The sequence below is a fragment of the Panthera pardus genome, unplaced genomic scaffold, assembly GCF_024362965.1.
Source record: "Panthera pardus isolate Hobbes unplaced genomic scaffold, ASM2436296v1 HiC_scaffold_7, whole genome shotgun sequence".
Lineage (NCBI taxonomy): Eukaryota > Metazoa > Chordata > Mammalia > Carnivora > Felidae > Panthera > Panthera pardus.
In genome coordinates this window covers 63540784-63553786 of record NW_026527002.1, presented here as the reverse complement: position 1 = coordinate 63553786, position 13003 = coordinate 63540784, and the positions used below count along the sequence as shown (strand labels likewise).

Genomic DNA, 13003 nt, shown 5'->3' with positions numbered 1-13003 from the left:
CCAGTTGAATTGACTGAAAGAGTTCTCCAAGTCATAATTATTGGTTCACTTTGGAGATATAACTTCAACAAAACAAAACCTACAAAACAGATGGAGTTACTGTGTTCCCTTGGCAAGGATATATCCGGTCTCCCCTCCCTCTCTCCGCACAGCTTGACCTAACCCCACCACCCAGTCACCTCCCAAGGCTCACTGGCCTCATGCGGCAAACAAGGGATGCAGCAAAGGTGCAGTGTTTTTGGAAACTGTATTTGATGACTCTTTCTGGGGCAAACAAGGTTGGGTATCAGTTTCATATAGTTCAACTGAATACAACAGAGAATGTACAAATTTAATCAAGCAGATTGGATCTGGGCTTTCTCTATCAACTATCTGGGAATATGAACACAGTGGAGACTCTGATAGGACAATGGGCTTTTAGAAGGAAATCAAGACAGAGTGATTTGCCTAAGTATCTAGGTGAACACTCTAGTACCCATGTTACGCAGCATGCAACAATTCCAAGTATACGGTTTGATGAGTTTTGAGAAATGTGCAGCCAGTACACCTACCATCACAACCATGACATAGAACATTTATATTACCACAAAGTTTCCTCGTGTCACTTTCCGGTCACTCCAACATCTGACCCCAGGAAACCATATTTGCTTTCTGTGACTCTGTATTTCCTCTTCTAGAATTTCATATTTCTGCCATTTTCTTCTGAGCGCATTTTGAGAGTCATCCATATGTTGCTGCATATTTTTAGTTTGTTCTATTATATTGATAAGTAGTATTTCATTATGTGGATATTTTATTTTATTATTATTTTTGGTGGAGGGAAGGAGGGGCAGAGGGAGAGGGAGAGAGTGAATCTTAAGCAGGCTCCATGCTCAGTGCAGAGCCGGACATGGGGCTCGATCTCACAATTGTGAGATAATGATCTGAGCTGAAATCAAGAGTCGGATGCTCAACTGACTGAGCCACCCAGGCGCCCCATGGTTATTTTATGATTTGCTTATCCATTCACTTATTGATGGACATCTTGGTTGTTTCTAGTTTGGTGCTACTAAGCATTAAGTGGGTATGAGTATTTAGTGCAATTTTTTGCACGACACAGGCTTTTATTTACCTTGGGTAAACACGGGAATGGCTGAGTCATATGCAGAGTGTAAACTGAATTTTATAAGAAACTCAAATATTTTCCAAAATGATTATTGCATTTTCCATTCCCAACATCAGTGCAGGAGATTTCCAAATGCTCCACATAGTCACCAAGACATGGTGTCATCAGTTTTAAAGTTTTATACATTCTAGTTGGTGTTTAGAGGCATCTCATTAATTTACATTCTCTTGACGAGTGAGGACACTAAACATCTTTTCATGTGTTTATTGCCATTCCTATATCTTCTTTTGTAATATCTTCTTGTAATATCTTCCATGTGTTTATTGCCATTCCTATATCTTCTTTTGTAACATTTTGTGGAATGTTTTTTCAACTCCTTGCCTATTAAAAAAAACCCTCTAGGTTATGTCTTAAGTTGTAAGGGTTCTTTGGTTCTTTATATACTGTAAATAAAATGCTCACCCTCACTATTTTTAGTCACCAAAAAAGGAAACAGGGACTCTGCTGGTGGGTATGCAAACTGATTTCTCAGAAAGGCAATTTGGAAATATTACCATCAGTCTTAAGACTCACAAATTCCACTACTAAAAAGTTATACAGAGAAAATAATCAGTGATGCATTAGGAAGATTCATTACAGTTTTATTTATAATAGGGAAAAATTGAGCCTATTATGTCTAACAATGGGGACTGGTTAAACAAATTGTGGTTCCTTGATATTACACAGTTATTAAAATTATATATATATATATATATATATATATATATATATATATATATATATATAATTCATGATATGTTGTTAAGTGGAAAACAGGCTATTAAATTAATACACAGACAAATATGAACACACATACACACATATACACACATGTATGGCTCCAACTTTTAAAATATTTTAAAAATAATTACATATATATTTTAAAAATATTACCAGTGGTTACCTAGAGATAGTGGGGCAATGTTGGAATTTTTTTTACTCTGTTTTGTATTTTCTGCATTTTCCAGATTTTCTACCATGAGAAAAGATCTTGTTTTCTGGGAGTCTCTACTTAGTCATTTTCACTATATCTTATTTTCACAATTTCTGCCCTTTCTTCATTTCTAATCCCAAATAAACATGAATAGCTCCAACAGCGCTGGCCCCGAGGCAGGGCTAAGGGAAGACAGCTACCTGCGTAAATGTTTTTACCAATATTTTCTAAACCAGAACTTCCCAATAAAGTATGCTGTTGTGTCACATGAGAAAAGCCACTGGCAATGTCTTACTTGAGATTCAGTCATTTTATCTGGCCTAACAACAAAGACATTTACCAAGAAGAAAAGAAGTAACTTTTTCTATTTATTGAAATAAATAACCAAGAGTAAAGATTTTAAAACACATTTTAAAATATTAACCTTAAAAATTAAAATATAGTGAAACTGTAAAATAAGTATACAATTAAAAAAGCACATTAATTGAGCATCCTCAAAACTATATAAATATTGGATATTTATAAAATTATTTAGAGACAAAACATCTATTCTATGAATAAAGTTTGAAATTTGCTTATAATTTTCAAACTAAAGAAACAAATAGGAAATAACAGCTCTGGCCAATTTATAACTGTCCAAAGAGAAAGATTCTGTGTTATTTCTTGCTTGTCTTTTCTAATACCCATTCAATCACCTAGGAGGAGAAAAAATGTGATTATTGTTTGTTTCTACTGAAAACACAAGGGATAGCAAAAGATAAAGTTCAAACAGTATCATAGAAATTTGAAATTAGAAGTAGCGCGTCAAAATCTTAAAACACATTTTATCTGAAAAGCACATTTTATTTTCTAACTGAAGGAAAGAAAACTGAAGGTAGATTTCGACTGCAGAGTACAGGAATTGTCCTCACTGAACACAATAAAGATTCTGCTCTATTTTTTCACCTTTTTAAAAAAACGTTTTCAAAGGGTCACTGGAAAGAAATTAAACCAAACTCTGAAAACAACTAATCAAAATGGATTAATTTTTCCAGCTCTTTGGATTTAAAAATATTTTTCTTTCTTAACATCATTTCTAGAAACTCTTTTGTTAGTAGAGCAACCTATTAAATACTCCAAAATGCTCTGTTTGCATTAGTCTACTATTAAGTATTTTAAGGAGAATTCTTACAGCATATATAACAGCATCGTAGCTACCCTAAAGTAAAATAGCAATTTAATTGAATGTAGTTTCTTGGGAATAAGCTATTTACCTGTACAGCATTGTTGTTTGCTGTTTTCTTCATTTCTTCAAATAAACCCCTTGAAGTTTTAAGATCCTAAATATAACAAAATAGAGCATTTCATGATTTGTACATTAAATTACAGAGAACAAGTCATTATTAATCAAATAAACTTGAGATTATCCTAAAACATTGTACAAGTATCAGTGGGACTCAGGAAATATTACAAAAAAAAAAAAAAAAAATCAAAGTAAAAGATTATAATTAGCTCTACCCTGAAGTATCAAGATACTTTAACATCTGTAACAACAGGAAAATACATATAAATATATATAAGTGTACTATATATATATATATATATATATATATATATAAAAAATATATATATATAAATCTATGTCATTCTAACCTCATATTCGCAGCAGTACTGACCAAATCTAAGCTTCATCTTTGACTATGAGTATCCACTAATGCTTTGGTACTCAGGAAATGAATATACAGCATTTGTATTTATTTTTTAGATAAAATCTCTTTTTTCTCTTCTTTTCGTTTAATTCATTCCAGAAAAAAGAGGGAATGACTCTTTGTTGACAGGAAAGGAAACTGAAATCTCTTGACTTTAAAAAAATAGGATTATATCAGATTACAAAGTAAAAAAAAAAAATGTATTAAAAAAAAAAAAAAACAAAAACAGCAGTCCTCTGCTGTACCTCTAAGTTATGCTTCCCAGAAGACAGACGGCCACTTTCAGTTCTTTTAGCTGTTTCTCTTATTTATACCTTCAGGTTTCTGAATAATATGCTTATGCTGCTACTTTTTGATTTAGGAATTAGAGGCAATGAACACTGTTATGGGTTCAGGTAGTGGGTTCAGGTGTCTGAATCCTGCCAGCCCCTCCCCTTCCTCTCAATAACTGTTGGGCCACATTTTTTATTAATAAATAGTGTGTTTGCATTATTATACCTCCGTAAATACAGTTCAGTCTTGAGCTAAGTATGTATTATAATTATCCTCTCGTGTAGCATTTTGTCTATCCTGTAGTTAAATTACATTTGCTTAGTTTGCCATGTGTGTAATTCTAGGTACCCCCCCACCCCCGCCAAATGCTGCAATAGACTGATTCAACGTACAAACAGCAAAGTTGTTTCAAATACTCAAATACACTGGATAATCTCTCAGTTAAGGTTTTATAAAAATCTGATTTTTATTCTTATTCTTATTTTTTCACCTGGCAATCTTTCTCCCCAAATCTGCTCTGATTTGGTCTAACTGCTCCTTAGGTCAGCTCTTGGTTTTCGACTCAGTCCCTTCTTCTGCTAAACTTCATCCTCTTTGCAGATGCTTTGAAGCACCTTCTGCTCCCCTATGTTCATCTGTTGAGTTCCTCAAAGTCCATATATCAGTGAAAGCATATATTTGTCTTCCTCTGACTGACTTATTTCACTTAGCATAATACCCTCTAGTTCCAACCACGTTGTTGCAAATGGCAAGATTTCATTCCTTTTCATTGTCTAGTAGTATTCCATTGGATATACACACCCCATCTTCTTTACCCATTCATCAGTCAATGGACATTTGGGTTCTTTACATAATTTAGCTACTGTTGATGGTGCTGCTATAAACATTGGGGTACATGTGCCCCTTCAAATCAGCATTTTTGTATCCTTTGGATAAATTCCTAGTAGTGCAACTGCTGGGATGTAGAGTAGTTCTATTTTTAGTTTTTTGAGGAACCTCCCATTTTCTTATCCTATGTTTCCTGATTTTATCATTTGATTCTAATTTCTGGTAAATTTCTTCATCTCAACTGTTCAGCCTTTCTGTTGGATTGATTTTATCACATTTTTAATTTCAAGAAGCTTTCATGTTCTATACAGTTTCTGGAAACAGCATCCTGTTCTAGTTTTACGGATGCAATTATCTTCTCTCTGAGAGAATTTTAGTTTTTATGAAGTTTTCTACAGCTTTCTGCTCCTTAAGAGTTCCCTTCATTCCTTTACATTTTGGTATCTCTTTACTGGAAAACCCTCAAAAGTCTGCTAATCCTTGGAGGCCCAATCATATTTAAAAATGAGATATAAAATTATATTGGAAGCTCTGTCTGGAGGCGTTACAAAGTAGGGTTATTAGGAGGCCAGCTGGTTTTTTCCTTGTGGCCTTTAAATCTTTTGTCTCCAGAGACTACTGTCTGCACTATCACAGAGCTGGGGGGGGAGAGTACATGCAGTGGACCGTGAAGTTACCCTTGTGGCAGAAGGACCTGTAGAGCAAGGTTCCCCAGTTCCCTTTGTAGATCTTTATCCAATCCCCTTATCTTCCGCCTGGCACCACACTCCTTTCTTCCATGATACTCGGTGTCTTCAAACCTTGAGCACCTCGGAGACCTGTTACATGAAGTGGTTTGTTCCTCACTGGTGCTCCTCGGGGCGCGGGCTTCTCCATGATACCATGCTTCTGTGGGCTCTGTCTTGTTCAACAACGTACTAACCATACTTCTACACTTGTTTTCTCTCTTTGTTTCTTTGTTTTTGTACTTTAATACCATCTTTCTTGAGAGATTTTAAAAAGAAGGCGAATTAAATGCACATGGTCAATCTGTAGTTTTAACCAGGAACTCACGCACAACTCTGATTTGAGTCCGAAACTCTAAAAACTGGAGATAATCCAACAGCATCCAAGTTTTACAGAAGCATCATCTGCGTGGCTGATCTGTCCAATGTCTTACAACTAGCTGATAGTGGATCCAAAATTAGGAACAGGGTGTTCTGACACTCATCCCAGTTGCCTTTTTCACTCTATACTAAAATTACTAATTAAACATGTTTTAAAGCTTTAAAGTCAAAGACTTGTTAGGGAGATACTTTTGGCTGCAATTTTTTTTTCTCTCTTTTTTTTTAAAGAGAGAGAGGAGAGGGGCAGAGGGAGAGAGACAGGGTCCTAAGTAGGCTCCAAGCTCAGTGTGCAGCCCAACATGAGGCTCGATCCCACAACCATGAGATCATGACCTGAGCCAAAATCAAAATCTCTCTCCCCCTCTCTCTCTCAATGGACTGAGCCACCCAGGCACCCACTGGCTCCAGTTTTTCTATCTCCACTAAAGAAAAAAAAAAAAAAAAATCTGGTAACAAGTAATAAGCTAAAATGTACTTTGTCAAATAGGAATATCAGGACCTCAATTTTGCTGTTATGAAAGAAGACACTGTACCTTCAGATAGAACTTGGAGATCTCAAAGAGACGTTGGCTGCATGCAGTGAAACATCCATGAGCTTCAGTAATGCTGTGTTTCTTCAGGGTTTCCGTAACTACCTCTTTCAGTATCTTGAATAGAACATAACATATGACTAATATTTCTTGGAAAAGGTACAAATGTATTGGTTCTTTAGATTTGTGTGAATTACACACCCATGTAACTCTGTGAAAGATAAGTTTATCAAGACAAAACAACTGAGGAAAAAAAAGAGGTCTGGAATATTTATATGGTCACACATATCATAAGATATCTGTCAGGAATAAATGACTGGAGTATATTAAGAGGAATTCATATCATGAATTCTCAAACAAAATCTGAGTGTAAAGGCTACATACAGTAGAGATGTACATAAGTGTATGTATTTTTTATTATGGAACATTTCAAACACTGAAAAGTAGAACATTTTATAATGAATCCTTATTTCAATATATCAGTTTCAATAAGGATCAATTTGTGGCTAATTTCATTTACACCTCTGCCCACTTATCCATTATCTTTCTTATGTTGGATTATTTTAAAGTACATTACCGATACCATGTTATTCCATTCATAAAATTTTTAGACATACATTTTAAATGAACTAAGTACAGGAATTTCTTCCCATGTAGAACTAAGAGACAGGAAAGAAATCTTTACCCGTGTGTGTTTCTGTGATCTTGATTCCTTAATTTGCCTTGATGTTTTTGATCCATGCACACTTTTTTGACCAGAACTGGCTTTTGTAGTGACTTTTGAAGTTTCATTGCTAAGAACTGGAACAGATGGACAGGTCACAGATAATGATCGCTCTGCTCGTGGTTTTCTGGACGTCACTGCATGATGATGAGGATTAGTGCTGCCACTTGTCTGAGAAAGAAGAGAATCTGAACTTTCAGACTTCACAAGTCTATTGTGGAGAAATATATCAAAAACACAAATGAAGTGAATCAACAATGAGGCCCATTTTCTGTCCTAAATGTGACAACTATATCCACTGAAACATAAACCTAAGAAAAGCAAACAAGATTTCTTGCTGCTACTGCCTTAAGTAATTGACAACTATACAGTTGCTCTCTTAGTTCTTCAAATGAGTGACTAAAACATACAAAGCAAGGAACAACAAACGAGAATTTCAGCTAGGAGGAAAAGCAACGAGGAGTATGCTGTTGCCAGCCCTGTCAATTTACAACTTCTCACCTCAATCAGCTCTGGAACTCCAGGTGGTGATATTTGTAAATTTAATAATCAGCATAAGTACTTATGCTTTTCTATAAAGATAATTTTGACAAAGAAACCATAACCGATACTTATTGTACCCATGCAATTACCTGGGCAAAATAAGTGTTAAATACAAATGAAACTAAAGTTGGATCATGGTTCCATCTCTCTAAAATGTTTAAATTTCCTTTTACAAGATAGGGTCTCATATCCTTCAATTCTGCTAACCCACAGACCACAGTGTTCTTTCTTTTCCAGAACACATATCTTATTATCAGTCTCAAGTCAGAATAAAAAACATTCCTACAAAATACAGTATAGGAAATGTTAACAGATTTGCTTTTTAGGTTTATCATGTATAAAAAGTACCATGAATTTATAAAGTCCTCATAAAAATAATTTAGTTATTACATGGGCATCTGAGTGGCTCAGTTGGTTAAGCATCTGACTTCAGTTCAGGTCATGATCTCAAGGTTCGTGGGTTCCAGCCCCACATCGTATTCTGTGCTGACAGCTCAGAGCCTGGAGCCTGCTTCAGATTTTGTGTGTGTGTCTCTCTCTCTCTGCCCCTCCCCCTCTCATGCTCTGTCTCTCTCAAAAATAAATAACATTAGAAAAATTTTTTTAATTAAAAAATGATAATTTGGTTGTTCCATATCAGGGAAATAGTATTCTAATATTTCTAACTGCTCCAAAAAAAAAAAAGATCTGAAAGTCTCACTTTAACATATTTCCTAATTTTTGAAAGATTTACATACATACGATAAAAATTTAAAGCTTGCTGTAGATGCCAAAGACCTAAATTTGACAAAGGTACTAAAGATCTACGAATCCAACAGAATTCAGAGTGTTTACGAAAACTTCTGTTCCAGTATTTGGACATTTTCCTTAGCTAGCAAAAAAAGGGTCTGGAAAAGTTTCTTATAATATTATGTAGTGTTTTAAGCTATATTTTACGTGAAACAATGGAAGTCCCTGTTGAAGGGGCCGGGGCAGGCAGAAAGCAGTGGGAGGAGGCAGGCAGACAGTAGGAAAGCTGCCATCCCCAAACCCCCTCTTCCACAAAGCAGTTCTGCTGCTTCTGGGTAAGCTCGCGAGTGTTGCATGGCTTGACCACTTTACAGTCCATCATGCTAACAGACTGTATATTAGCATAGAAAGCAAGAAATTCCAAGTCAAGTCTTTTTATAACTTACAAGTGTAAATACAACTGCTCACGATGAAAACAAAATTCCTGATATGAAGGAATATTGATCTAAGATCTATGCAGAAAGCTACTTAAAAATAGGAAGGACTAATATGGCTCAGTCAGTTGAGCATCCAACTCTTCGGTTCAGGTCATGACCCTGGAGCTGCGGGATGGAGCTGAGCCCTGTGTCTGGCTCCACACTGAGTATGGAACTTGCTTGGGATCCTCTCTCTCTCTCTCTCTCTCTCTCTCTCTCTCTCCCTCTGCCCGCTTCCCCGCTCACACTCTTGCTCTCTCTCTGTCAAAAAAATTTTTTAAAAATAAAAGTCAAATAAATAAATAAATAAAAGCGTACTCTAGGCAACACTTTCTGTCAAGAGACTATTTTTATGTACTTAACATATCACCTTTTGGGGGGATAAAGGCAATTTAGATCTTTTGATCTCCTTTTCAATCGAGACACTTCAGTTCGGAGCTCACTCTGTGGAGCTTCTCCGTCAGGGACGCTTCCAGGCTCTGACAAGACTGCAGGTGATGGAAGAGGGCTCAACACCGTGGGCACCGGAAAACCCTCTCTGGTGCAGGTGGTCTGGGTTTCATAACGAATAAGACGAGACTGAAGTTCAGAAAATCCCCCGTCTCTTTCTAGTGCTTTTCGGTCATCCAAGCAATATCTGAACAAGAGAAAGACCATTAAAATCACAGTCTCCAGGACGGCAACGGCCTTCCCCTGCCAATTAGGAAACGGCGGAACATTTACTTGAAAACCTCTTACTTTAAATTCCTAATAATTGTTGAGCAAACGGCTGACTTCCCTCATGAGTTCGGTTTTTTCTAGTCTGCTAGATGACGTGGCAAAAGATTAAAAATTTTGAAGTACGATCTGATTCCTCTTTGACTATTTCTGGGCAACAGATTAAGCTAATCCTCTGGCTTATTTTCAAAATAATAGAGTTGCTGTCTTAATACTCTTTAAATCTCTACCAACCTCTGATTCCTCAGTATGGTTGATATGTAACAACACGAGATGCTGACTTTTGTTAGAAAGGGCAAGTTTATTTTCAACAGAAAGATGAAAAGGGTATAAAGGTATTCTAACTGGCTCACCAAACACAGCTCAGAACACTTAAAATTTTTCTTTGAAACTCACTTCCCCCCTTTACTGCTGATTGACAGATTTTTCTTCAAACAACTTCAACTGTCCCCGTGCATCTGGTTTCTAGCCAAATCTGATTCAAGGAATCAATGAGAAGTTAGCTCAGTGAATGCTTCTGGACATAAAGAAATTACATGTTGTTAAGTACAACAAATAAGCATATCAGGAAAATCACCTATGAGGTATGCGGCCTTGGAATACTCTTTCTTCCCTTTCTCCCCTGCTACAGCTGCATCAGGGAAACACAAATGGCTTCACATACATGATGGGTGGACCATAAAAATTAAAACCTTTCTTTACAATCCGTCCTCTTGGCTTATAAAATTCTAAGACGTTCCCTAAAATCAGAACTTTGGGTCCATAAGCTTTTAGTTCAACCCCCAGGGAGTATATCATTACCCTAACATCTGATTGCCTGCCAGAGGCTTTAAGGACTTTTTCTATCCCTTGTGACACTTTCATATTTGATTTTGAAGAGCCGGACTCCCTGGATTTATTTAAATCTGGCTCCACCACTGATTAGCTGTTTGGACTTGGCCAGATTGCTTAACTTTTATCTATGCTTCTGCTGCCTCATTTGCAAAATGAGATTGACACCAGTCATCTCCAAGAGCCACTGTGAGGATTCCTTGAACAGGAACATGTAAGCACTCAGAATCAGTGCCTAGAACATGCAAGCAAAGCAGTGAATAAATGTAGGCTGCTCTTGCTCTTATCATCGTCATCGTCATCATCATCAGCAGCAGCAGCAGCAGCAGGTTTACTTTCTACCACAGCAAACCTTACAGTGTGCTGATAATATGCAGCCTCGCCAGGATTTCAGACCCCGGTTGGTGAGTTCAGAACCTGACTTTAACCAATTTAGTGTAGTAGCTTATGTAAGTTGGAAGAATCATCACGCCCGGGGATCGGTCAATCCATGGCTGACCATTAAAATCACCAGAAGAGCTTTTACGAGATAGATACCAGATCTACATGCCCAGGTTTCTGATTTAACTGGTCTGGGGTGAAACCCAGTCATGCGCGTTTTTTCAAAAGCCGTCCAGGTGACTGTAAGGCATAGCTAGGACCGAAAATCTCTGATCTAACCCAGTAGTTTGCTTTCACAGGGGAGAACACTGAGCTCCCAAGTCAGAATGTGAAGTTGGGGGCCCAACGGGTCTCTCGGTTCTGTAACATCTTTCTCCAGTCTCTTGTTTAATAAAACACATTTCATTAAAAATCAGCAGTAACCCTAACGATCGCTGGTGAGTCCTATTTCTATTCTGGGCAACCGACAGAATCTAGAACAAAATTAAGAACCATGAGTGTTAAGAAAGGTTGTAGGCAAGAGGTAATGTAATGCCTGATGAGCCCAGAGAAAATTTTTGAGAAAAAAGATACAAATGAATACTTTTTTCTACTCTGAGATTTTAATTCTAACATGCAGATATTTTCCTTCCAGTTTTAACATCTCTTGATCACAGCTGTTCATAATGTCATTCCTTCAACTGAATTATGTGTACTGTGCCTGTGGACTGTGCCATTTAAAATGTCTTCAAATGATTATACAATGATCCGGTACTGAAACAAAAAGTACTTTGTAAATAAGAAAGGAACAGAAACAGAATAGCAGGGTGCACATTTGATATTAGTGAAGTGAATATTCAGAGTTGGATGAATGACTTACACTTCTAATATTTTCTTGCAAAACCATAACCAAATGCTTTTATGCATCCAAAGAAAGAAAAATACCTCCAAGAAGACGAGGCTATTTTTGTTTGGTAACTACATAACAGGCAAGGTACTGCCTGGCACACACCAAGCAATGTCAATGAAGGCAGGAGAAACTGCCAGATCTCTTGGGGTAGATGAAAGAAATCTGAAAGCAACAGGAGGCTGGTGTGGCCAACTGTCACAGTTTGACAGCAGAGTTTAATTTGTTGTTAAAGAAAACAGTGCATCTTACAATCAGTGGTACCTAACACTCCAGGATAAAATAGGTGTAAAAGCAGACAAATGAGCCAACAGAGGATATATTTCATTTTGCCTTAAGAAAACACTGATTTGTACTTGAACAGTTTATATGTATTTTTTCCAAATATTCCTTATGTCTGGGTATAGAAGAGCTCAAGGAGTCTAAAAGTTTATAGCAACATGAGAAAGAGAGAACTCTCCTTTCAGCTTCATGTTTATGTTAAAATTCCACTGGAATTTTGTTCCAAGCAGATACATTACCCATATTGAACATAATAGGCCCCCCACACTATATACCCAAATCTTCTGGATTCATTGTGCCCACCTCCTACAACTTCATTAGTGTGATCTCCATGTCCTCAGATTAAGGACCACAAATGTAAAGGAAACTGAGTCACAGAAAAGATTTGTTTGTTTATGGGGGTGGGTAGCTCCCTATTGCTCGTTTTAAAGTCCTCAACTTCTTACTTCAACTGTTTTTCCACACGCAGACAAAAGTGCAATGTTATTGCATGTAACAGCATGTTGTTTTTGTAGTATTGCTTTCCCTACATACACCAGCTTTTTAATCCATTGTACTGCCATACCCCTAGGCTGTTTCCAATCTGGGGCCATTACGGATAAAACTGCTCTGTACCATCTTGTTCAAGTCTTCCTGTGGAGTTGTGATTTCTCTCTCTTGGGAAAATGCCTAGTGTTGGAACTGCTGAGCCATAGGATCTGAGTATGTTTAGTTTTATAACGAACCTGCCAGATCCTTCTCTGGAGTAGATCCATCATTTCATACCCCCACCAGCAATGTATGACAGTTCTGATTGTTCCATATACTTGTCAATATTCATCAGTCTTCTTTAATGTTAGCCACTTTGGTGGCTGCACAGAATTTTATTTTATGGATATACTATAATGTATTGAACCAAGCCCCTACAGTTAGACATTTCCAATGTTTCTTG

At 36.9% G+C, this 13003-nt stretch overlaps 1 protein-coding gene across 3 annotated transcripts in view; it reads right to left on the bottom strand.

Annotated features, from left to right (window-relative positions):
* Positions 1–1957: 1957 nt before the first annotated feature.
* Positions 1958–13003, bottom strand: part of MTBP (MDM2 binding protein) — an 89916-nt gene continuing 78870 nt past the window's right edge. For 2 of the 3 annotated variants that reach the window (XM_019459939.2, XM_019459938.2), the window contains 5 exons: positions 9346–9612; positions 7189–7438; positions 6507–6620; positions 3332–3397; positions 1958–2773 (listed from right to left, as the gene is read on the bottom strand). In XM_019459939.2, the coding sequence (XP_019315484.2) occupies positions 2735–2773; positions 3332–3397; positions 6507–6620; positions 7189–7438; positions 9346–9612 (736 nt within the window). In that variant the 3' untranslated portion in view covers positions 1958–2734. Of the gene's footprint in view, positions 2774–3331; positions 3398–6506; positions 6621–7188; positions 7439–9345; positions 9613–13003 lie in introns of those variants that run through there. The other variant, XM_019459940.2, reaches the window with a different exon arrangement.